Below are 27,882 nucleotides of genomic sequence, written 5' to 3'. Positions count from 1 at the left end.
AAGACGACATTTGTTATAATTATTTATGTACAATATATTTATTTTAACATTTATAAAGATTATAATATATTTACACAAGATAGGATACCACACAAATGGACCGCGTGTTAAATTGACAGGACGATTTGAGTTGACAACATACACACGATAGATATCGACTTCTCATACTGAGTCGAGGTTTTACAGTCTACAAGAGGAAGAGTGTGCCGAGAGGGATACAGGGAGCCGGGGAGTCTTCCGCTGGTTCCATTGCATGATATGCGAGGGCTTGCTCCTCCTGGGGAAGTAATACCGAGGAATTACACGGCTTGCTGAGCGCTGCTAGCCGCTGAACTGCCACCCTCGCTCTGTTCACTTCCCACTGTCCACCTTTCCAACATCATAGCTGAGTTTCCCTTTAACAAAATCATTGTTTTCATCATTTTAAAAGTATAATATTCAGTTGTACAAATATTAAATAAATTATGTCAATAAAATTTGAGCGCAATTAGCTTTGACCCCCTTTTGTTTTCAACTAGACAACTGGTAAATGGGATTTATGCATATATTAAACTTCTTATGTTTTTTCACAGCTATTCAGATGCAAATCAAATGTGTCTGGGTTATTGTCCTCTTAACCCTGATCCAAACCATCGGCAAAGTATGAAAAAAAACAGTCGGGAGAATTTTCTGTCTCATCCAATAACAATAAAATACACTCGCGAGCAAAAAAATCAACTCAAGCCGCATGCTTGCGTTCAAAAGTGATTAGGGCAAAATCTAAAACTCATATTATATATATTAGTTTATAGAATCTGAAAGTTCTTAATTTTAGTTTTAAAAAGAGTAGTATTTTTTTATTATTATTCGTATGTTTTTATGATAAAAACACAATTTAAAATTAGGGAGATTAAACTCTAGAAAAAATCTGTTCAACATTACAATGAAAATGCAAATTAAAATCATCAATTTTACTAAAAAATAATATTTTCAGTACTTAGTGTTACCCCCCCTGGCCTGAATGACTGCTTCTTAGGGCTTCTTCATGGACCTAATAAGTTTTTTACATCTTCTTGGGGAATGCTACCCCATTCTTCAGTGAGTGCCACTAGCAATTCAGATTTCGTAGCTGGTGCAGGATTTCTAGCCCGGAATTTTCTTTTGAGCTCATCACACAATTGCTTAGTCCAGGCTACGCGTTGACCAGTCCATAGTTTAAATCCCAACCTCTTCCAACTACTGCCGAACGGTAGCTGCAGTATGTGGGCGGGCATTATCCTGCATGAGGATGAAGTTTTCTCCAATGAAACCAGCGTAGGGAACAACATGGTCCCCCAGGATCTCTTCGACATATCAATTAGCCGTCAAACCCCCTATATAAACCTTGTATATTATAAGCAAGGTAAAAAATAATGCAACTCCCATATATATATTTAAAAAAGCATACTCTGGTCTCGTCTGAGAAGAGGACAGAGGTCCATTTGTCATACGTCCAATCAACGTGCTCTCTGGCGAAGCGAAGTCGGGCTGCTCAGTGGGCTAGAGTCGATTTAGGGCCAGTAGCTGGCCTTTTTGGCGTAAGGTTGGCCGCCTTGAGTCGTCTCCTGACTGTCCACCCACTGACAGGTACTCTTCTTGTTTCTCTGAGCTCTCGTTGGACTTGAACGTCAGTGAGAGCCCGATTTCTCAGCGCAGTACTGACAATAAATCGGTCATCTCTCTCCGAAGTGCACCGTCTTCGGCCAGAACCGTATCTTCGTTGAAAGTTACTAGTCTCTTGGTATCTACGGTAAACTTTTGATACAGCAGACTGACTCATGTTCAGCGCAAGAGCGACTTCACGTTGGCTCTGGCCTTGTTGCAATAGCACAACTGCTTGAGCTGCTTCTTTGGTGGTTTTGAACGCAAGCGTGCAGCTTCAGTCGATTTTTTTGCTCACGAGTGTAGTTTAAAATGAAATATTTATCTTTTTGTACTTTTGCATTAAATATTAAAAACTGTGACCCAGTGACCATTTTTTAACAATAAAAAAACCTAAAATCACATGATTGCCCACATATTATTTCCGCAAAAAAACTATTAATAAAAAAGTTGTAAGGTGATTTATAATGAATAACAACTATTTTATGTTGTTTTCGATTGTAGAATAGACTTGAGAATAGTTCACATGTCAAATTGCTCCCAGTTTATTTAGTTTAATTGCGTCAAATGTTTGTGTTTATATATCCAACTGTGTCAGATTAAGTAGTTTGAATTATTCTACGTTTTTCAGTAATAAGTGTTATAACCAGTGTTTTATCAATTACTAGAGTTATCAACAATATTTTGAGTCGAAACGTTTGTAGACAAGGACTGGATTCAACTCTCTGGGTAGCTGTTAATATTAACATATTACAACAAAGAGTGTGTGAAGTGGCCACTTAAGTGGTTTAAACCAGCCAATGACAGGTCATAAGCCCTGTAGATGCCTAAACTTCTATACTACTTTCTCTAAAATTATCTTCATCTCTGTTGTAATTTGTCAATAGTAGAGTTATTTTGTATTAGTTGTTAGTTAGTCCTACCCGACCAAAACTTACAACAATAAATACAAGATATCATATTAAGTGTTTCTTTTTCTTTTCTTTTTTGAATACTTTTTTTGTTTCTTTGTCTGTTAATTCCTGCCCTGTAATACGGAGGATGGGGAGAAACCTCCCGATCTCCCAGATGCAATGGCAACAGGATTGGCTGAAGATTGGCATCCTTCTTCTTCTGCTTACATTCCTCAAGAAAACATCTCTCTCTCTACTTTTAACCATATTCCTCCTAATCCCTCCTCCCAAACTCACTCTACCCGCGTAAATTTCTTGACAAATAAATCAAATGGACCTTTCATTGTCCATGTTCAGCAATGTGAAGGTAGACCGATCCACCCTATGGATTTTGGAAAGTTCCTATTTAAAAAAAGTTTTGAAAACATTATCAACGGCTCTCAAAAAAATGTTTTTTTTATTTTTAAGGAATAACCCACTAAGTCTCTACTTAGAGGCTAGTCAGCAGGTAGAAAGAGGGGATATGGAAGGAGGTAATTAAATATACACCACAACACCCAGACCAATGGGAAAACATCTTTCTTAGATTATTTTTTCTTGCAACGGGCGGGAATCAAACCCTCGACGCCTGTTTCACGGTCGGCCGTCTAACCAACTACCTCACGGCTCGGCGCCTATTAAACTTGTCTTACTTACAGCAATCATGCTTTATTGTGTGTTGAGACTAAATTTTACCGAATATTTTACTCATTTTGATTTAAAATTCTGTCATAGGAATGACCTGCCATGACCTGAATATTAAATATTGTAGTGAAAACACAAAGACTGTGGTAAAAAGTGGAAAACAATCCAATTCCAGCCAGGAAAACCAAATTCAATGGAAAAGTTTTCTTTAATAATGTTCAGACAATGAAATTTATTATCTACTTTATAACATATTTAGAATAATATTACCATACCACCAAATTAAACATTTAAAGATGTAGATTAAAAGTTACAATAATTTTAAAAATAGAATGTCCGAAAAAATAATACTTTTTCAAACTGCCCCTAGAACAATAATTTATTGTTCAGAACAAAAAATTATTGTTCAGAACAAAAATTTATTGTTCAGAACAAAAAGTATTTTGGAATAAAACTGATGTCTTTTGAAATGAAAGGAAAATCAAAGTACATGGAACAAAAAATAATTACCCAGTACTCTGTAGTGGGTGATTTGAAGTAAAAAACTGAATTTCACTTTCAAAATAAAGTGCTTAGGTATCATAAATTTATTTGTTTATATACGGAATTAGGCTATATTTTCTATAATATTTTCATCCATTTGGTCCATCGGAGGGCACCTTCTACACAAACCAAGTATTACTAATCGGTGAAACATCGTAACGAAATTTGTAAAGACGAGTATTTACAAAATGAAAACATGAACAAAGGTGAATAATCAATTAATAATGTTACTATATAAATAAGAAAGGTGATGTGCATATTATGTATTTGTTAAAATAATATTTTGTATAACCATATTGTGTACATTTAAGTGAATCTGAAATATGCAGGTTATCACGTTTTTTTTAAATTAAATTATTTTGTTGATTTAATTAAATTTCTCAAAAATTACCAAGAAAAATTATTAACATAAAAAAAATATTAACGATTTACCGATGTGCAGTAGTAATTTATGGATTTTTGCACACATAAATGTTTATTCACCCCATTAAAATTAAAAACATGTAACAGGTTAGTTGAAAAGCCAGTGGAAATATCAACATGCAAAAGGAAAAGGATGATGTAATATAGCCTAAAAATATTTTCTATTTAGCCTAAATTTTAAAAATTTACTTTGTGAAAAATTTATAGTATTGGTGTACTGGTCAAATGTGTAAAATTTGAAAACTAGGTAAAAAGCACTATGTAGTTTATAGCTATAAAAACACACGTTTTGTAATAGATATTTTTACTACGATGAAATAATTATTTATGGTACATACCTTTACAAATTTTTGATTATAAAAAAACTTGCTTGTGGAGTAATAATGTAGGGGGATCTTGCAAAAATATTAAGTGGATGTGTGTTGTATGTGATGAAAATTGAGTAAAAGCATAGAAAAATGTGTTTTGGAAAATGATTCCAATGATAATTCTTAGCATAATGTGCTTCCGAACAACAGTTGTTTTAATTTCATTTATTTACACTACTACAAAAAAGCTTTTTGATACTAAGCTGTATTAACTGTCACAATTCACTTTTGACTTGGACACTACAAACACGGTCAAGACAATACTTGTCTTTCCCAACGGCATGCATCTTGCGAAATTCGCAGATGATAATTTGCAAAACTAAGTTTGTCCATTCTCCAATGCTAAGTGTTAGTGAGAATGAATTATTGTGGACTTGAGGATGGTTGTGTAGGGACACTTACATATAAGAGGTAATTACCAGCATAGTGTGAGAAGCGTGGGGGGGCGGCGGTGGGCAGGGTGGGGGCTCGGGGCTACACCCCTGCGGCTCATACGCCGGTTCTCCAAGGGGAGAGGCCGCTGCAACGTAAAAAAAAAACAATAATTGTGTAATTACAATAATATTGTCTAGGATATTTAACTCTTGCGGTGCATGAGTTAACAAAGATTACAAAACTTGATATATCTCTCTAATAAAAAAAAGTAATGATGTCATATTTTGCTATAACAGGCCTAAATTATATATTATTATTTTAATTTATTATGGAAAATAGATAATCAAACAGTAAATGTAAACTTGTTGAATTTATGTTTTTAGATACCTGTATTTCAAAATATCTCGTCTTTTGTTAAATGTAACAAGAAGTTACAGCATCTTTTGCAAAAGGATTTCTTTGCACAGTATTTTTAGAGTTAAAAAAAGAATTAGAATAAGGATCGTTGTTAATTATTATTGTAACACTATTGGTTTTTGTATGTGTTATGTCTGTGTACTCATCAAGTTCACAATACACATAATATATTATGTATATCTGTTTGTCAAATGTTAAAAAAAAAAGATTTCTTATAAATACAGTAGAACTTAGTTTATCCGAACTCCGGTCATCCGGATTACCAATCGTTCGGATCGTTATCAGAAAAGAAAAATGAAATTTTATAGTAACAAATAAAAAAGGGCGCTGGCGGCCGGCTGGACATGTTTAAGTAAGTTTAATGTGATTCCAATTCTCTGAATACTAAAGCAGTAAAACAATAAAAGTACAAAAGCAATAAACATGTGATCTTAGAGTAAATATTGCGTTTTCTTTCAAAATATTGCCTCAATTTAATGGTTAATCCAATTATTCGGATTTTCGCATGTCTGGCACTCATTAATTCGGATAGTTGGAGTTTTACTGTATGTATTTGCAATTACTTGTTAACAATAGGCTTTATAAATACATGCTTCTCATAGAAGCCCATAAGTTTTACTCAGTGAAGCACTTATGTTTCTAAAAATGTTTTTAAAGGTGAAAATAAATCAATCGTCATTGTTTCTGCCCTGCGTTGGTAATCTGGATTGCAGCTGGATCATTTTTGTTACATGTTGTCTTCTTTTTTTAAATTTTGATGCAAATATGTTATATTTAAAGATTTAATAACGACAGTAAAATTAGTTTTTCGATATCTCCAAAAATGACGAAGTTATGAGCTCTCAAAGTGAACTTGGGTGAATCGACTGCTCAAAATGCCCGTGACGTCACGAGACATGACAGCTCGCGGCGCCCCATGGAAAATCAAGGTCAATTTCGGATCAAAAGTCAACAACTCTTTTATTTTTAGAGGTATATAAAAAAAAAACTTAAATATAAAATCGTCTTAAACGCTTCAAACGAAATAAATTTTAATACAATATTTTTATTTTCATACAATAAAATATTATTTGATCATAATATGAATACAAACAAATTATTTTAATATCGATGGGTTATTTATTATTATTATTATAAAATGATAAATATCTATCAATAATATCAATAAATGATTCAATAATTAGCAATTCGAAAATATTTTTCATAAATAGTCTACATTTGCAACCGCCATGGATAGCGGTTTTTAGTTTTCTGACTTTTATCGCATTTTTCTCAATAACTTCATGATAGGCACTTTGGCACCTATTTTTTGTAAATGTTTTTTTATGAATACTTAAGACTACAAAACGACATTAAATATAAAGCACGGGAAGACGTGGATGACTGTCAAAAGTCTCGATGAATTAAAAATATATATATCTATATTATTTTATTGCATAATTATTTCAATATATATTTGAAAAGATTTTTTATTTAATGTTTGAGTTGTTTTATAATGTTAAAAGGATGAACTTTTCAGAAATATATAATACTTTATATGTATTCCTCAAAAGTTTAATAAGAAATTAACTTTTAAAGTGATGAAGTGAACATATTTGAAATTGTTCTCCTAATTCTGAAAGTAGCCTTCGAATCGAAAACTCTCATCCAGAGTTCTGGTTCTATTTCACACTTAGAACTGGATACGGTAGGTATATGTAAGTAATATAAAAATGAAAAGGAGTATACCAGGTGTACCTGCAGCAGTGAGGGAGAGGACCCATCGGCTCCAACGAACGCAGCAGCCACAGCAGAGCTGTACAGCGGCGCGGCGGAGGGCGCGGTGGAGACACAGGAATAGGCACGGGCTGACGGCTGCGTGGGCGTGGGACACGTGAAGGGTGATCTGACGAAGATACGGAAACAATGAGTAACTCCGTTGGACTAATTAACTAACTCTGGAAATTTTGCTGAGAAGGAAAGGTGATCTGAAGAAGACACGAAATGTTTTTTTGAATTAAATATTCGCGTTCCTCTTATTTAACAAGATTTTGGGAGCCATTTTCAACTAGTTGTAAATAGTTCACTATTGTAGTCAAGCTAGGTACGAATCAAGTTGTAGTAGAACAAGGTTCAAACCTCGGTCTTCCGATTCGTAAATCCACGGGACCATAACCCAGTTCAATTGCAACCTCGCTGTATGAAATTTTGCTGAGAAGAAAGGATGATTTGAATATGACTCAAATTTATGAAATTTTACTGAAGAGGTAAGAGGTATTTAAGACTAAAGATTTCACAACGCCATTGGTTGAACGAACTAATATTGAATTTTTAACTTAAATTATTTAACATTAGATATTGCTTTCCAGTTGAGGGGTCCATGGTTATGGTATTACGGAGTCAGCACATTTCTTTTTTATGGAATGGAAAGGTAGGAAAAAGAGGCTTAGACGAAATTATTAGCTGTATCCATATTTTTTTATTTTTTTATTCTGCTAATATAATAGGTGATTGTCTACACGCTCTCTCTCTCTCCGATGGCGCTACAGCCCATATCGAGCTTTGGCCTCCTGCAACTTTTGCCTCCAACTCTGTCCTCAGTTGTCGTCTTCGGGTTATTTCCTAAGTTCAGAATTTGTCCAAGGCTCGGTATTAGGTTTCGCAAGAGGTTGTTTTCTACAGGGGTATGTTATTAGTCCCTCGCACAATCCCCTATTGGAGTCAAAAGTTTTTCTTCCCTTGGCTGGTTTGGTTCCGGTGTTGTGGCGCCAAAGATCCGCCATTGCCCTCCCTCTATTAGCCGTGATATATAAAATAATAAAAATCACATTTCCAGGGTTCGTGACGAGGACGCTAGAGAGTTGGACTTAATGGTAGTGTTGCTGATGTTATGCAACATGGCGTTTCTCGGCATTTACTGACACCTGCTCGTCTAGCAGAGCAGGTCACCGGACCGGGCCTTACTAGTCTAGCCCATACGCTCTCTCTAACTATTGCTGTGGGCAGAACAAAAACTGGACTATTGTATATTTTTGGATTTATTTAATTCACACAGGTCAGTTAAAAACTATTTTTCATAGTTTGCAACAATGCGGTGACAGGAATTTCAGTGTCGTTTATTCTACAGAGCACCGGAAAAAGGTTATTGAAACTTCCAGGAAAGTATCTCCCTTTAATGTAACAAGGATGGCAAGAGAAGGTACGCAAGGTATCTTCGGATTGGAGGACTTTAATACCTGTTTCAAAATACTATAGAGATGGCTCCGTTTTTTCCATATCAAATGCTGTTTCTCTAAAATCAACATTATCAGACAGTCCTCTAACTATCTTTGTGAAATCCGCATTTTTGGAAGAATACTAAGAAGCTACTTTAACGAAAAGAGGTAAAACTGTTGAAGAGGTCATGGCAGATTTAACTTTCTCGAGACAAAAATACAACTCACCACTTAATGTGGATACTGTCAAACTAAGAAATTTATTGTCATGGCTGCACTGGATCCCTCCAATATACTGTCAGTTTTATCCTATGGTTTCTCTTGAAAACCACGAAATGAGAGATGATAGTGATTAATCGTTGACTTTTAATATTGTTTTTATTCTTCATTTAATTTGATTTCTCATCGTGTTCATCTTATATCTCAAATGTTGCTGTATTTAATAAGATTTAACTGATTCTATATAAAAAAAAATGTTTATCAAAATATTATGCACAGTGAATAGGTATTTATGTTCATGTACATCTTATATCTCAAATGTTGCTGTAAGGTTATCTATCAAGGTTATCTAACATTTTCTCCCATTCGTTTTTATGATTTGAGATTGATACCTGTCTGAAATAAAAAAGACTTTGATTTTCATGTTATTTTATGTTTTTTATTAAAAGGCCAAACATTTAAAATGCGATATCTCAAAACTTTTTTTTTCAGTTACCACGGTTAACACACGAGCAGCTCAAATACGCATGGTTAGGTACCTCATAAGCCAGGCGGTGGTGGGGGGCGTGGGTGGACAGGACGAGAGTGACCAGGAAGAGCGGCCCCCAGCACAGCACGTAGGCGGCAGTGCTCACCATGAACAGGCGGACTTTGCGCACTCCCTCGCGCTCCACGCGCTCGAGGTAGCTGCGCATTCGCCTCTGCTCTTCAACGGCGCTCTGCTGCCAACCGAACACACATTAAACCGGCTCAGAAATGTAATGAAACAAAGCCCAACCAAAATAAATAATTAGTTCCAGGTTATAAATAACCGCGTTAAAAAATTGCGACACCCTACGGAAAATGACTCAATTGTATACGAAAAACATGACACATTTTGGACATAATGAAGAAGTTCAGTGGTTTAAAAAAGATGGTTTATTTGTTAATGGACTATCCAACTGAGCCAATTTAAAAAAAATCTATTTATGGATTGTATTATCAGCGCTATGATTCTTTAAAGTTTTGTAATTTTGAAATTACTCGCGTGTGACGTCACAAGTTCTCTTCCTTGAGTTACCAGTAATAACCGGAAATCTATCACGACGCTCTATCGTTGGTTGATTCAGAAGAACTAGTGACGCCATTCAAAATAGTTTTTTTTTATTAAAATCATTTTTATTATTTTTTAAAAACATTTTTGAGAGACTTTTCTTTTTTATCTTCTATAGTTTAGAAATTATGTAACGTTAATTTAAAAAAAAAAGGGTCTTATAATATATATTTATTCCTAAATATTATCATTATTGCTATTTTTTTTGCACCACAATAGGCAATAGGTCCTAATAACAGTGGCGAATTACAGTACAGAACGCCCCGCTTTAGAAAAATCACATTATTTTTTAGTGTTCTTATCGGAAATCGAACCCGGAAGCCCAATTTGACTGAAACACGTTGAAAACTTGCCTTTTTATAAGGATGATGAGAATTTGCTCAAAAACATTCAAACCAGCAAGAAGCCAGCTGTCAAAGTTAAAAACGAACATTTATTTGTAACGCTGATTATCGACGTGTACAAAAAAAATAGAGACATACTTAGACCCCTAACATAGACATATCTCTATTTTTTTTGTTAGACCCCTAAGTATGTCTCAAGTGTGACCCCTAAGTATGCAAGTTTATTTTTGAATTATTGGAACCCTCCAGTAGTTTAAAAATAAACTTGCCGCTTTTGAATTTCGGTGAGTATAAAAATGTTAAATTTCCTGTATATTTGAATGAACTCCCGGGTTAAGAGAATGTTAACGTTTTTGTAATAATGTTTTACATTTACGTTTTTATAATAACCATATGCCATAAGACATATTCAATTAGACTGAATATTTATTTTCAAGATTAAGGAAAGCCTGTCCCCTAATGTGTATTATGAAATTGATAAATATTACCTACATCATAAAAAAATAAATCAAGTAATTATATTTTTTCCGTCTTTCTTACTATATTCCCGAGTGTACATATACCTGTATGTGTCAAAAGAGCCGGCTTTGTAATACTTCGCTAGAGAAAAACAGACAAAAATTAAGCATACTGTCTTGATAATTGTGAAAAGTCAATTAAAAATCGTGTCCAAGCATTTTACGCTTGAATTGGAATTTACTGGAGTTTATAATCGCTTTAAAGTAACCACTCTTTATCACAGAAGCCTATTTAAAATGTAAATGAGAGCTATTTTAAATTTTAATTGAGTAAGGAACGCGCATTAAATTTTCGGTTTCATTAATTGGGTGGATTCGCTCATATGTCGTCGAGATGACAAACCGGTAGAACATAACGAGGTAAATAGAGATATAGTACAGAAGTTGTATATACTGTCTCGGTATGTACCGATGCAGATAGCCTTTATAATCGCGGCCCAGATTTATTTATGTTATGTGACACTTTATATACATGTACAATAAATATACATATGAGGGCGGGCATATTGCCTTTAGGCAATTTCTTCCTACCTACCCAAACCGTTCAGTTTGAGAAAATTATAAATACATGGACATATTGAATAGATTGGTAGTCGATAAAGAGATACGGGTGGCACTCTTCACATTACCTCTAAGATTTGATAAACATCGTGCCAACAACAACAACCCTCGCATTAACTTTCTATGGGTGTGATTAAAATTATTTTGAAAAATTAATACAAAATTAAATGTACAATAACGTGTATGCTGTAGAAAAACCTTGTAATTATTCGGTTCATCGTTATTTGATTTTTTGTAATATTTTTTAACTAACATATTACAACAGAGATGAAGAACATTTTAAAGAAGGTAATATGGAAGTCTACGCATCTACAGGGCTTATGACCTGTCATTAGCTGGTTTAAGTGGCCACCTTACACACTGAGTAACATTCTCCATTCTGCCCATATTTAAACATCTATACTCCTTTGATTCTTTCCTCCGTTGATGTTTGTGAAGTTAAAGAGCTGAAACCTTTATTTACGCGGGTGAGATTCATCTAATTGAATTATTTCACCTACATACTAGGCAACGCATGACATTTTTTAAATTTCTATACTTCTTCATGGGCCAGGAATGTTACGCAGTGTGTAAAGTGGCCACTTAAACCAGCCAATGACAGGTCATAAGCCCTGTAGATGCCTAGACTTCTATATTACCTTCTCTTAAATGTTCTTCATCTTTGTTGTCATATTATGTCAATATTAACAGCTCCCCGGGGAGTTGAATCCAGTCCTTGTCTACAAAAATTTGGACAAACTCAAAATATTGCTGTTTTTTTATTGTTTAAAATTTCTCTATTTTATTGTAATTATTAAAAAAATAAGAGATAGGGGGCGCGGTTTTTTTTGTTGGCGTAGCACCATACATAAAAGTTGGAAACAGCTGAAGTGAACAGATTAAGTATGAAAACTGAAAAGCATTTTCAGGCGTTTCCGAGTTGGTGATATCCGCCAGAATCTCAATCACATCCTTGACGGATATATGTTGAAGAAATATGGATGTTCAAACACACGAAGAATATTGAATATGTTGGCCACATTGAGCTTACTCTGAAAATGCCTAGAATTCCATATTACCTTCTTAATAGGGCTCTCTATGTATCTCTATTAAAATACCCATGAATTTAAAATGGTATTTAAAATTATTAAATCGAAATTTCTAGCACACATATGTAACTCCCAGTCATGACTCCTTCAGTGTAATACTATTTATATAATATATTACGATGACTGGATATGAAAAACATATTAATTTTTCATAAATTCGCGGGTTGGTCGAGTATAGTAAAATCCCTTCACACAAATAAACACACTTCGCATCTGGACTTACTTAGCGAGTTACATGGAAGGAACATCCCCCTCGCCTGTTCGCCTGTTATGGAGAAAGATAATTCTCCCGGAAAGTTCTGGCATTAGAGGAAAAAAAGTCTAAAAGTGTCGGAAAATTAATGTCGCCATTTCTCATCCCAGATGTAAAATTTATTATAATCGTCCAAAAAATGAGGCGCGAAAATTCACATTTTAAAGTATAATTTCATGTTTTGTACTGTGCAAGTACATACAACGTAATATATTATAACGTGCCAGGGCCGCGATTATGAACGGCTATCTTCATCGTTATATACTGAGACAGTATAAACTAATATTTCGTCGGTAACCGAAAATTGAACATACTAAAATTGTAAACATATTCTGTTTGATACAGAAAACTTAATTTTACTTTGTCGATAAAATTGAAAATAAATTTTAGCTTCCCATCAGAATACGTACCCAGAACGACGTACAGGATTGTCAAAAATTCATTAGAATATTTTTTTTACATTGCATACATATTTTTTAAATTTTTTTTATACGCCTCCACTCGTGCATACATATTTCATATACGGTGAAGGGAGTATGAAAAATTATTTCAATATTTTTTTGAATTTACAGTCCAATGGATCTACGATAATAATTGTACCTCTTTTTTTATAACGTTTTCTCCCTAGTCGGTTCCTCAAGACTGGTGATCGGGACCGTCATGTCGTACCTGCTCTCGAGATGACAGTCTTCTTCTTGTCTCGGCGGTCCGCATTTTAGCTGCCACAAACGGAGTGCGTTTTTATCTGGCCCGACCCTTCCTCGTCTTGTTCTTCCCTCTACGCTGCCGACCACAAAAAGCTTTTCCAGGCAATCCTCCTCTCTCCTTGCGAGGTGACCAAAACATCGGAGAATTCGCCTGAGACTGATCTGTCCGTCAGTTTCAGTTTCCAAAGAATGGAGGCGTCGATGCGTCTGGCTGTCCGGGTATTCTTAGCATACCTACGCCTCCAGCACTACCAAAGGCATATATAATGTTGCGTTCTTTTGCCCTATAGTTCATGTTTTCGCCCCATATATAAAAATTGAAAAGACTAAAGTTGTAATCAGTATTATCTTTGTCGCTTTCTTTATTTATGCCTCTGTCCTTCCTTATCTTTTCTAAGCTTGCCATCGTAGTTTTCGATTTATTTATAACGTGATTGGACAAATTTACATCCGATTTTCAAGTCTACTATTATGTCGGTGGTCAAATTTCAGATGCGTCGGCTTCGAGGTCAATTTGAATGATTTTGTATTGCTCAAAAATATAAAATCTTTTACCCGCAGCTTAGAACGGCAGACGATAAAAGTGTTTATTTTTTAAATAAACTAACATATCCTTTAAAATTATTCCCATTTTGATAAAACTATCTTCTATTTCGCGAGATACGCGTATTATGTGTGTTCCGACCAATTCTGAACAACATAAACCAATTCAAACCCGCCTCACTTTCTATTAAATAAAGTGGACGAAATAAAGTATCTCGGGGTTTACTTAGATAGATATTTGAATTTCAAAACACATTCTCAATATGTAACAAAAAAAAACGTTTATGGGAAGATTGCGAAATGTAATAGACGTAAAGAGTAGTGTTCTTATATATAAACAATCATATGCCCGCACACAAATTACTGTTCTTCTATTTTTTTTATGTAATGAAGGAGAAATTAAAAATATACTAATTCTTCAAAATAAGGCGATGAGAATTAAACTCGAAAGAAATATCTATTCTAATGTAGAAAGAATGCACAAAGAAATTGGCTTGCTCACAGTAAAGCAGCAAATTAAATATAATGTAGCTAGTTTTATGCATAAAATAATTAAGGGGATGAATAATATAAAAACAATGATAAAATTTACCCAACAATGTCATACATATGAAAGGGATAAAGAAAGGTAAGATTACCAATGAGGAGAAAAACAGAATGTCAAAACTCATTGTACAAGGGGTTGAAGCTGTACAATAAGTTACCTGAAGAAATAAAAAAGATAGAAAAGACCGAAATATTTCAAATTAATTTGAAAAAGTACGTTATTGAAAATATTTGATAAAAAAACTGTAATGTTATTAAAAGTGTATATTCGTTTTTAAGATGTTATGAACTAACTTAATAAAGCATAAATAAATAAATAAACAATTATTACGCAGGCAGTGTGCGTGCCTGTTAAAACCACCATTAATTTAGTGCAAAACTAAACCAATCGAGTGAGGTGTTCCCAAAACAAACTATTAAAAAACGAGCCGTACCAGCATCCACCAAACCACCAGCTCCAGACCTAAGCTGTGCTAGCGTCATACGACCGACAGCTTCATCAGAAGGTTCCAGAACCACGTCACGCCTCAACACAACAGGAGGTTAGTGGAGTTGCGCATCCTTCCTTTTAACAATGTAGTCCACTCTAAATTTTCTTCCTCCGGGACAAGGTATTTCTGCAAACCTCGTCCACTCCTCAACAACGTGTATGTAAACAGAATACTCTTTATATTTATTTGATCTCTTTATTCAATTCTTGTATATTTCAAATGATTTCCATCCCCCTACTTTTGTATTTATTTTCCTGAATTAAGAAATACCCAATGATTGAAATAAGTTTCAGGGTAATTTTGCAATATTTTTAGACCCACAGAACAGATAATTCTTACAGATGCAAATCCTTAGGTACCAGACAATTATTATGTTATAAGAATACGTGTCTCACAAATGTAGTGGTTTGACTAAGGGCCGGTTGCATCGATAAAAGTTAAGTTAAAGTCAGGGCTAAAGTCAAATAAAAGTTACTTTTATGTCAAAATGTGTTGCATCAAAAAAAGTTAACTAAATATTAACAAAAAAGTTACTTTTATTTGACCGGCCGCCAGGGGACTGTTTAAAGTTAAGTTTAAAGTTAAATGCGATCTGCCATCTGTCAAAAAAGCGTCGTGAGTGTTGAAATCTATTGATCGATCTGTGAAAAGTTGCACAAAATGACAATTTTATCTGATTTTTCGTATTCCGATGACGAATTTATCATCGAGTACCTATATTCTAAACCGAAAAAAAACTGTTCAAACCACGAACGGACCATTTTTTGTGGGAAGAGTCCGACTTTATCGCAAGATTTCGAATGTCAAAAAAGTGAAGAACTAATAATTATTTGAATTTTTAATTGTTAATTATTTTTCAAAACACAGGACTTGATCATCAGCGGCTTGGTGTAAAATAAATCTAAATTATGACTGTATTGAAATGCTGTTTTTTTTTTAAATAGAGCTAGATTGAGCTCAGCTAAGTCTTTCTGGGCATTTAAGGCTGCCATAGTTGCCCGAAAAATATCCTCTTTTTGCTCTACTTCTAGAGTAAAAAGTTCTTCATTTTGTTTTAGCTTTTGCTCTTGTAATTTTTTATCTAGTTCAAAAAGGACGATGTCCCTTTTGTTTTTTTCTTCTCCAAATGCGCAGTGTTGCTTCGCCCTTTCACACACACTGAAAATTGGAACGAAATTTAAACGTTTGTGCCCAAAGACGCGTCGCGGGGCATGTGTATTGCTACATGTAAATAAACAAGTACGTGCTTGCGCAAAAATCCCCACAATTTTTAGGGTGAAACTTGAACCTTTACAGTGGCAAAATTCTTAACTTTAACTTAACTAAAATAATGTTGATGCAACGGAATTTTTCAGTTACCAGATTTTGAGCCTTAACTGCAACCGGCCCTAAGTAAAGAAATACAGAAATTAGGCAATTGGATCTCTAACCTCTAGGGGTCTAAAGCAACTGTCATTAAAAAGAAGCGACTGGATTATTTACTGCAGATGTCGGTTTTTGCCATTTTTTACAGTTCGTCTGAAATGTCGAGAATCTTGTTCGCATGAACAGGCATCTGAACTATTAGGTGCGGAACTAAATTGGAGAACGCACGGAGCTGGTTGCTGATATAGAAGTCTGATGACTGTTATTCGTATACGACATAATAAGCTCCAATAAAGGAGCGACAAAAGATAAGAAGAAAGAAGCAGGGACGAAATATTTCATAGTATAATGAACCTTATTATTTCCTTCCGCTAAGTGCCTCAGGCCAATTAAGCCGTTTTCAGAAAATATTCATCAGGGTCAAAGTCTTAAAATTATTTTTAAGAAGATTTCGAATGTTCTTTTATTTGGTCGTGTCACTCTAAAAACCAACAGACTCTAACCAATTTACATAATACGGTACCACAGCTCAACTTATTATTGAAGCTTTTCCAATATTTTTTACTGGCGTTATAAATTTATTGTTAGGTAAACTAAAATGAGTTTTCGGGAAAAGCAGACAGATATTTTTTGGATTTCATGAAAGTTTTAACACGTGACAAAAATCGTAGCAGTAAATCTTCTGATTGCGAAGTAGGCAATTCAAGTACCAACCTGAAAATAATGGAATAAATTTCCATCAATTTATGTTTTCAGATGTTTCATAAAGATAAATAAGATAACTTTTTTATTTTTCTCCTAACATTTTTTCGATCTGATTATTAAAAAAAATATATATTTGAAGTGCAGTCAGTCCCATATATAAAGGTTTTGTTATGTTTTGATCAAAGTTTCATATTTTCAAAATAATATTAGCCGGGTGATTTGTTTTGCTTTGATTTGTTTCTTTTTTTTTTTTTTAATTCTAGTCTGAACTTCAAAACAAATACATGAAAACAAATAAACAATAGAAAATAAAATATAATGGTAACACTATTGGATGCGCGAGTGGTTAATGGGATTGAGTGGTTTGTGGCTGGATGGGCCGTCAGTTGATGAAGGTTCATCTATCGTACATCTATTCTGTGACTTCTCAACTTTTAGTTCCCAAATGTTTATTTATTCTCCTCGTCGCTATGGCCATGGGTAGCTACGGTTGCTATGGGAACAATTATTCATATCTATACTAACCAACAAAAACAATCTCGTTTTATTCTTCTCTTTAATTCGTCTGTACGCATCCGCATGCCTCTCTTTAATTCATCTGCCCGCATTCGCACTCCTTTTTAATCTTCTACCTTCTAACTAATCCTTGGAGATATATTCTTACCCGCGTACTATTTAACTGCCGGAACGCAAGAGACGTCTGAGAACGTTCTGTGTCCTGTGTTCGTCGACAATCCGAAGGACCACCCGGAAGAAAAGACATGGAGATTTTCGCATCCGGATTCCTATCCCTGATCCCCTTTTCCGACTTCTCAAAGGTAGGATTTTACTTTGCTGTAGTTCGTTTGGCCGCAGGCTATAAAAATAGTTAAAAATCCGCATCTACCATCTTCGCATACCGCATTTTTCTTTCCCCGAAAAGTGCAACATTTCTATAAAATATTCCAACCTAATTATAAAAACACGTCAGTCCAGTGGTAAATGGGCTTCTAAAAAATATATAATCATTATAGATGATTTTTTTTAACTATGCGTATAGTAAGTCGTAATTTCATGTCATTCTTAATAGGAATCCACCAATTAAAATTTCTAAAAGCGCTTTAACAGCTAAATTATAATATCCCTCTAAAAGCTAATTACCAAAATAACTTGAAGATTTATTGATAAAATGATATGTTGTAGACTCAGAGTAATAACGCGCCAAGCTATAGAAGAGCCCAAACGTAAAAAAAACCATTCTATGACTATTGGGTATTAAGTTAGCTTCAGTTCGCAGCAAAATAATGGGCCGTACTCAAGCCGAGAATCGCCAAATGGATAGTAATTAGCATTGTAAATATTTTTTAATATGTACCTGTGTATTTATTATTGCCAAGTTATTCCAATTTATTTTTCTATAATTCGCCTATATTTATTTTATAAAACTGAAAATACATGTGTGTGTGTTATTATTTTATTTATTTATTCATTTTATTCATTACATTTTATTCACAAACTTATGTTACATTTATTGAGACATAAATTCCAACTCCATGGAACCAAAGTCCAGTGTTGAGTTTGTTTGTTTGTCCGTCACATCTCCGAAATGGCGAGTCGTAGTGGCCTGAAATTTGGACACATCATTTTAGATGCAACTTCATTGCTATTTTTGAATAAAATTTGAATAGACCTCTACTTGATGAAAACTCAAACTTTATATGGGTGCCTAGTGCGGCCCCGACTCATTGCCCGTAATCAACTGTCATTATCAACAGTAAACATACTTTAATTCACAAATTTATCTCCCAAATTGAGAAAAAATAGTATCTAAAGTAAATATGTTGATATAAGGAAAGTTTTTAAGCAACATAATACACCTGTCGGGACAATAAATTCCAAAAATCAATGTAAATCATGGGAAAATATTCGAAATCCATTACCTGTAAAAACTGACTCCTTTAACACCTTTGACGCTCCTACTGCTGCAACCAAACATACTGCAATTCACCATAGTCGACTTTTATTTATTATAACGTAAATATCCAAGTTATTTACAAACAAAGCCAAGCACAGCTACAAAAGCGCCCGATCGAACCGTTATGTTTATGTTGTCAAATAAAACGAAACAAACCAACATTGTTTGCGTTCTATGAAACATAGTGATAGGGCTTCTCTATAGGTTCACGCATTATTACTCTGAGGGTGTAGACAATCAGTACCTACAAGCACAAACTTACTAAATTTGAGTTAAAAACACCAAAATTATTATAATATCAATAACCGCCTACGGTGCGTATCGATATGATAGTTGCCTCGCGCACGGGGATTCTAGGTTCAATTCTCGATGAAACCACAAAAATGAAATATTGATGATAGTTTCAAGCTAAAAGTTTAAGTTTTATGGTGTTCACCATTTGATTGCGTCTTTGGCTTGACATGTGGTAGTAAAATGATATGTAATTGAAGTTATTACTTATCGGAGGTAAATAATAATTCAGACTAACAATAAAAGCCCCATTAAAGAATGCTTCATAAAGCAAGCCATAAATATATCCTACGTCTTTCCTAAAATCGTAAACGCGGTCATAATACTTCTTTTACGCGAATGGTACTCGTCTCTAAATACATTTATGTCACTTAGAAAACGAAAAAAGCATTCGGGTAAAGCGAGTGAAATAATGTAAGTGATCATAAAATATAGTTAAACGATCCATTAAATAGTGCCGTAGGCGAAAACATACTACATGGCCTATACAGGTAGGTACTACAGATCCGTAATGTAATGCTATTCATATAGTTGTCAAATAACAACTAGTATTAATATTCCTTATTACGTAGTTAAATAATTTTAGCGTACATTTAATAATAGCACAGTAAACTTAAAAAATAATAATTTCATAAAAAATTATATTAGTTCAGACTTTAACAAAACTATCGCCGTCCCACGAAACGATGCGATAGACCCAATACCGATCCCTAATTTCTTTCGGCAACTTAATATTTAATCCTTTAGGGTACATAATGTGAGTTGCCTTGATTCTGTGGCCTTATGCTATAACTAATTCATTTCGTAAATTCATTCGTATCGTATGAGAAGGGACGAGAGCGAAATATAGTTTTGATTGCGTTAGAATGGGATGGATATATGACGCACGAACGAACTTACGAAACTAAATTGTGACAGAATATGTCTGCTGATTTTTCGGAAACATTTACCTCCGCTCGATGAATATCGTTATTACGCTGAATATCACTGAGGGTGTATTCAGGTAAAAATTTAATTTTCAATTTGAATATTAATTCGACATGCACCGCGGCGCAGTTGGTTAGACGGCCAACTGTGAAACTGGCTTCGCGGGTTCGATTCTTACCAGTTGCAGAAAAAATCCAAGAACAATCATTCTCATAATTGGTCTGGGTGTTGTGGTGTATTTTCATAACCTCCTTCCATATTCTCTTTCCCGCATGCTGACAAGCTTCTAACATAGAGTCTTGAGGGGTTGTTCCTTTTAAAAAAATCCTATTTCAATTTTTTATTTGCTTTGACCGAAACATTTTCAGCACCGTCAATGTTGAATATTTGTGAAATATTAAAACTGTACGTTGGACAGAAAACGGATCAGATTCGAATCATGTATGCGAAGATCGCATTTTTCATTCTGATTCTGCACGCACATACAAATACTATGTAAATCTGAAAGAATGGATTCTGATTAATGATTTAATTTCATTAATTTTTCATTCTGAATCTGAGTGCGCGTATGTGCAGTACTATGCGCGTAACGCGTATTTATTGCGTAGATATTACCTATCGGATTACTGTGTGATTTTGCGTTTAAGCCGCATGTGAGGGCTCTGTTTTGGTAAAGAGGTCCATGTCCATGGACCTAAGCCCTAAAGCATGGTGGGCGAACGCATGCACGACTATACAGCGAGAAGGAATTATCTTCTCCCGATTCCCCTTTTCCTGATGGGGGGCATGGTGTCGAGGGTTTTGGTTCTTTTTCATACACATAATTATATTTTTTAACCGCCCGGACACCAGTGGCAAACGTTGATTTTATTTACGGGTAAGCAAAAAAAACATATAATTTATTTGTACCCACACAAATAATGAATAAATATGTACTTTAAATTGCTATTTTTTCTGTGGTTTTGTGGGATACAACAACGTTCATATATGAAATCAACTCAAACGACGTAACGTCGTGATATATTATATTATGTAGCCATATTATCCATTAATTTAACACAACTTATATAAAAGTTTTAAAAAAATAGCACCATGAATTGAGTCAGTATTAAGTATTCTCATGACAATTGAAATGTCAACTGGCTGATTTGATCTAGAAATGAATAACGTCAAAAACGGCCGCGTCGAGCGCCACATGTATTGCGAGTCATATGTTAAAAGTATCATCTCAAAGAAAAATAATCCTTAAGAAATAATGTTTGAAATACTGTTTTCCAAATCGAGATTCTTTAAAGAATTTGTGTTATGTGCAAGTTTACTCTAGGGGAAAAATCCCGCCACTGGGTTTAAGATGTTCAAAATATAGTACACTTATTTGTAAGAAAAAATAAGCTGGTGTAATCGGCCAGTTCCTTGGCTCATTGCTGGCGCTAGGCGATCTTTATTAATATTTTTATTTGTATTTGGAGAAAAATACAAATGGTGGCAATGATTTATAAGAAATAGTAATTATTTGTTTGTTTTTCCGTACGTAAAGTTACCGTAAAACATTATTATGGATAGTCAAAAATAATGGTAAGCTGCGCATAATCGCTTCTATACACGGTTCGCCCCGGCCGGACACAGATACATACTTCATCTAAGGTAGGTAGTCTATTTCTTCGACTGAGATCTTGTATCGACAATCATAAACCATTGTCTCGATAAAACTAGTGATGTGAGAGAAGTTGGAAGAACATATACCACATGAAGGCTATTACTGTGAGATGCTTCTTTTTTAATGTTTTCCTCTGTTTTTAAGTGTTAGTTTCTTACCAACCACTAGTCGCACTCTCGACCCACTACCCACTACCCACTACCCACTACTCCGCCTGGTCGCGACTACTTAGGGTCAGAGGTTTACATTTCCGACTAGGTACCTACTGAGTACTTGTGACTGCATTACCGTATATATAATAGATACAATGATAGAGAGATGCTTGTAGGTAATTAGTATTTATAATTAATATTTAAAGCGTTAACTTTATGGTCAAACATTTTACTAAACGTTATTAAATATTTGTGTAAAACCATATACCGACTTTTCTATGTCTACCGGTTTCGAGACGTACCCGTCTCTTCGCCAGGACACTAATTGAACCAACATGCAAAACCCGCTATACACCTTCATCATAGCTGTTGCACAAAAATATAAAACCACCACGACATGCATTTTAATCAGCAACCGTTACATGCACTGATTAGCCTATGAAAATATTTTATAGTGTGGGAGAAATAGTTGAAAAAAGCGGAAGGGGATAAAGAGAGGGGTTTGGGTTTAATAGTTATAGGGTGACTATAACAATGGAACATCGTTAAACGGGCTATATTGAAATGTTGTTCGGTTATTGATCAAAGGAACATTATTTTTCAAAGCTTTCCTAATGTGTAATATTCCTCTTATTTGAATTGTTTTCAAACAAAAGCCTTTCTTATAAAATTCCAAATTGACGGTGAAAGGGAAGTGAAGAGGAAACGCTGTCTTACCTTTCTTCATACAAACTTAGTCTCGTATTTTCTATCTGGATTATGGCACTAGAACAATGATTTTATAACAATCTGTAGATATTTACTATTTACTTCAATCCTCTGGGGCCTCTGTCATTTTGTTTTTCTGAGAAATTGTTTCTTGTGGGAGCTGGGACTATCCAAAAACTCAAAAAAGTGTCCAGCTTTATCTGCCGTCTTCGGACGTATGAATAACAAAAAAAACGAAAATGGAATGGAACGATTAAATTTCATTCTGATACTCTTTCTAAAATAAAACATCAAAATCGGTCCGAAAGACAATGTTCAAATACCTATTGCTCGAAATTATTACCTACCGCATATCTTTTTAAAATCAGTAGATACTTAAAACCGCAACTCAGTCAAAATTTTTTTTTTGGAGGAAGACTCTAGGAAAAGGTTTTTAAAGCGGCTGAAGTGTGTGGAGGGAGTGCTTTCATTGTTTGAAAAAATCGTTTTCATGGTAAACGAAAAAAGCCAAAAATCTAATAAAACCCGTACGAGGTGACGAATTATGTTTGATTTGTGAGGTGATACTTTTTACTTAATATTACGTATCTATGGAAGTGCAAGTTTCTCTTAAATATTTAACGTTGCGCGAAGGAAGCGTAAAATATTTTTTATATTTCCAGACAGTACGGATTTTGTATCACAGTTCACGGCTCAAAGAACATTTTCCGAGACAATGGATCGGCAGCTGATTACTATCTTCAAACTATCGTCAGTCGGGAGATTTGTGAGCTAGTATTGGAGATTTGAGGATTACTGAAGATCGTCTCCTTTGGCAAGATAAATATAGGAGAGTTCATGTTCTAGTTCTACTCGCATATATGTTGTATTACTCCTTAATACATCATACACGGCAAGATGATATCGTATTCCCCCGAGCACTTTATGGCCAGATATGAAAGGCAATCTCGCTAGACTGATCTATAGAAGTAAAACAGACTCTGTATTCAATAGAACGTACAGCGTACAGCGAACAGCGTACATTTCTTAATGTAAATATCGAGTATGTAATGTGAATGCTGTGAAGTATATCCTATTTAAAAAGGTACTGCATAGTGTTTCAGATTTTTAGCTTTACATGAATGTTAGGAAAACAATCGCAAAAGTAGGGTTTAACTTCAAGAATTTTATGAATGCGTGTAATTAAATTCCAGGAATATTATTATTATTATTTTATCATTATATTTCTTTTGACGTCCATAGATCGATGACAAATTCACGCGCCAAATGATTTTGGTAGAAATCTAGAGGGTTGACCGAAGGGCAACTTAGCATTTTATTTTTAACACATCTATAATATTAATATTATATAATTGATTGATTGCGTCTGTCTCTTATACTCGCGCACAGGAATTTGAGCCATATTATCGTGTTATCAACGCTAAATCAGGGCCATTTTCATACGTTAAAATTTGGCGAACTGCTATCTCAGTAATTTAATCCCCATTAGCTAAAACTGTAAGTTTCGTAAACTGAAACCGCAATAACGAATATTTCAATGAATGTTCAAATCAAAAAAGATGGGACTTCAATTGAATATGTGTTCACCCTTTTTCCTATGTTGCTCGTACAATGAGAGATAAAAACAATCTATTTTAAGATAATTCTCTCCATCTTTATATTATTATTAGGATATTTACCGGACAATTTATTTTTTGAGAATTAATGTATTGATTTGTGAGAGATAATGTATTGTTATTACCATGATAAATTTATCTCTAAATTCTTTTTAAGACAAATTATTGAGGTAAAAGTTAATGTTACCATTAATTTAAACGATTTTTCTAATATAATAGTGATTTTAGGCGAGTGTCCGACCGGATGAAAAATATAGTTCTGTGCTATTATCTGTAGTAATATAGTTCTGTGCCTCGTAGTGGGCGTTCGTCTACCAAGGTTGAGGACCCGGGTCGGATTCCTGGCAATTATTTGAAATTGGCCATCAGCTTCCATTTCATATACATAACTGAAGTATTCATCCGCCCGGGCACTGACTAACACTCACAGAAAAATCGCGGTATTTTTAAAAATAAAAATAAATTCCTATCAATTTCATAAATTTTGTAACACATGTATTTGTTGTTTACTATCTTTTCAGCTGTCTCGTTAAATCTAACGCATTTAAAAAAAAGTATATGAAATATTAATTAAGAATACCTGTATAATGAATAAAGTAACTACATTATATTTTAGAGTTGGCTATTTTCAAAGTACTTTCAATATATTTTAGAATATTTACATGAAATTTTAAGATATTTGCATAAAATATTAGGATATTTACACAAAATTTTAGAATGTTTACATAAAATTTTAGGATATATATTTTTCATTCTGCATGCACATGCCTTCTATAAATAGAGGTTTTAAAGAATAGTAATGGTTTTAAAGAATAGTAATATTATAAACTTTCCAATCCAACGATATTAAGAGAAAATATAAAAACTTTACATACAAAGGTATAATATATACAAATAATACTGTACAAATTTTAATAGAATTGTAATGATTTAAAAAGAAAAAAACTGTATATTACCCGTTTTATTGTTTATTTTGTAATTAAGGTTACCAATCCTGAGCTCATTTTACTGTACATATATTATGATCTAAAAATCAGAATTTAGGGTTGAAGAACGAGATAACGCGTTATCGACATCGATCTTGCTACCGGTTTCGTTCATACTAAAAATAATATTTAATGGCAATAAACGAGTTACTTTAAAACTTCAATTCAACAATCTGCGATTTTAATGGAATTTAACTCTTCTGCTTCCATTGCCCTCATATTGTCATTCTTCCCCAAGACGATATTACAATTTCTAATGATTTAAATGTGTCAAATTCAATTACAAAATCCATTTCTACCATAGTGTTTATTGCATATACATTAAAAACATATAATTATGTAATTAATTATTATGATTTTAATTATTTTGTAAAATTACACTGACACCCTTCATACAAGTGAGAAAATAATTTTATTCAATAATCCTGCGATTAACCCCGAACACATTTTTGGAATACAGGACAGTCACCCTAATAATAATCAATAATCGTGGTTTAATAAATAGGGTTCAAAAATAATTTATGATACAAAATTATTGACCTTCACCGACTTGAACTTTTAAACGGCTGGCGTCGTAACAATTGTTTGCTTACAATTAAATATACGTGATCTGTGGTTTGTAAAAACATACGTTTTTTGACTAGTTAATTTAATTACAAAATGACAGAAAACTTGTGAACTACGAATAAAATTAAACGTTCAAAATTAACGTTAGTATTACATACCCTAGCTTATGGGATAGGTACAAACACATTAATAATATTTTTATTTTCAAGAAATGTGGTAACTTTCATATATTATTTATTATTTAAAATATTCCAATTGGATAAAACAAAAATTGGTGTTTTGTGAGAAGAGCGAATCAAAGACTTTCGCAAAAATATTTTCTGAACTTAAAATAAGTAAAACTATATTTGGCATATAAAATCCTCGCTAAGCACGGGATTATTTCCACAAAGCAGTTTGTCAAGATTATCAGATAAAATTCTTCAGGGAGAAGCTCCTAAAGAAATGAATTTTTACCGATGGATTATATATGGAAGAATAAACTTAGGCAAAATGGCGAATATGTAATTTGATAATTTAAACCAACTAATGACGATAATATTTGTAAATGACTAGACCTCCATATTTCCTTCGATGGAAAAACATCGAACAAAAACTCAAACTAACATTTAATATGAAATTTTGATTCGGCGTATTCATTCTTCTTACAAAATACCTTAATACTACATATTGTATACAATTCGGATTAGTGGGGGAGGTGTCAAGTTGTCAGCAAGCTGGGGAGGTATATTTCAAGAAGAAAAAAGATTAATAGTAAGCTAAAAACAAGATGGCGAAAAAACCAGCATTCTCGAAAACGATGCAAAATGAAAGCGAGAAATAAATCAATATTATCGCCATACAATCAAATGAACCGATTACTAGAAATCACACTGTTTACACAGGGATAACCGGAGAAAATAAAACACCTTAAGTACTAATATGTTTCCACACAGCTTGCCGATCGGCCATACATAAATATTTTTTACACGCTACCTAATATCTTTCTCCGTATCATAAAACTTTGGTAAAGTTTTATCATCATTCCAATTTTTAATATTACGTCATTTACTGGCATTTTTCTAGTTATCGTTCATCAATTTGATTGTATGGTTACAATTCAAAAATGTATAGTTAAAATAAAAGGTGCGAATGTGCAGAGTTGGCTAAGGTTGAAAATAGTGATTGCGAGAGGAAAATCATGGGAGAGCGGTTTATGAAGTGACTCTGTAGGCAGTGGTCCCCTGTCCTCGTCCCGTGGTGCTGAAGAAAGTTGCTGTGTAGAGATAAGTGATAGCAGTAGTGATGTGCGTAACCGGGTTGAAATAGCTGAATCGCTAATAATCGGTTATGAGAGTGATAATCGGTTACGGTAATAATACCAACGTAAAGCAATTTCCCAGATTTAAAAAATGTGTTCACTTGTTAAATTAACAATATTTTATTTACACAAAAATCAACCGTTGGAAGAATGAAAGAAATACGGATATTAAAAAAATATGCATTATAGTGAATGTTACATGGTGCGTAAAGTGGTTAGTGGCAAGTTATAAGCCATGTAAATGCCTGGACTTCCATATTTTCTTCTCAAAAAATGTTCTCCATTTCTGTTGTGATAAGTTGAAAAAAAAAAGTAGGTTTTACGAATTGTTCGATATTTTTAACCGGTTACGCGCATCGCAAGCTGACAGTGAATAAAAATGCGGTGGTGCTGAAAGAGAGTAGTCGTGCGAGGGACATGGTGGTGTGACTAACTCTTGGTGCGCCGTTGGGCCCCGCCCCCTGCCCAGTGACGCTGAGGAGAGAGGTGACCAGTCCGGCCACCCTGACGGCTTCCACGTTCGCCTAAACAAACACACCTCATCAGCCGCCATTTGCAAACAAAAGAAAAGCGCGTGACACATGATATGATCCGCTACTGAAAAAAAGCAACAAATAATACACGTGATGAGCAGGTAAATCGACAGTCGTAAGTAGCTAAATAATTTAGAGTCATAAGTAATTTAATCGATAGGCCATTTCACATGTATCGTCCAAATTCACACGGCGCAACACTGCAAACTTAGGGTGAATCGACATATGTTATATAATTTTG

General features: G+C 34.1%; 1 protein-coding gene across 1 annotated transcript; it reads right to left on the bottom strand.

Annotated features, from left to right (window-relative positions):
• LOC148281092 (uncharacterized) lies at positions 1 to 27,628 on the bottom strand. Its single transcript, XM_088227288.1, has 5 exons — positions 27,543 to 27,628; positions 9,276 to 9,455; positions 7,052 to 7,208; positions 4,951 to 5,051; positions 1 to 395 (listed from the first exon to the last, which is right to left on the bottom strand). Exons 2-5 carry the CDS (start codon positions 9,429 to 9,431, stop codon positions 300 to 302), a joined length of 510 nt encoding a protein of 169 aa, XP_088083414.1. The 5' UTR covers positions 9,432 to 9,455; positions 27,543 to 27,628; the 3' UTR covers positions 1 to 299.
• Positions 27,629 to 27,882: the final 254 nt, after the last annotated feature.

The sequence above is a fragment of the Micrasema longulum genome, unplaced genomic scaffold (assembly GCF_059751315.1).
Source record: "Micrasema longulum isolate JH-2025_06_02 unplaced genomic scaffold, ASM5975131v1 h1tg000498l, whole genome shotgun sequence".
Taxonomy (NCBI): Eukaryota; Metazoa; Arthropoda; class Insecta; order Trichoptera; family Brachycentridae; genus Micrasema; species Micrasema longulum.
Note: the sequence above shows the minus strand (reverse complement) of the source record. Positions and strands in the feature narration are given on the sequence as shown.

Excerpts from the sequence above, each read along its gene's own strand:
- LOC148281092 (XM_088227288.1), bottom strand. The coding sequence starts at position 9,431 with ATGCGCAGCTACCTCGAGCGCGTGGAGCGCGAGGGAGTGCGCAAAGTC. Across the intron at positions 5,052-7,051 it reads CACTGCTGCAGGTACACCTG|CGGCCTCTCCCCTTGGAGAA; the intron begins GTATACTCCTTT and ends TTTACGTTGCAG. Across the intron at positions 396-4,950 it reads ACGCTTCTCACACTATGCTG|GGAAACTCAGCTATGATGTT; the intron begins GTAATTACCTCT and ends ATTTTGTTAAAG.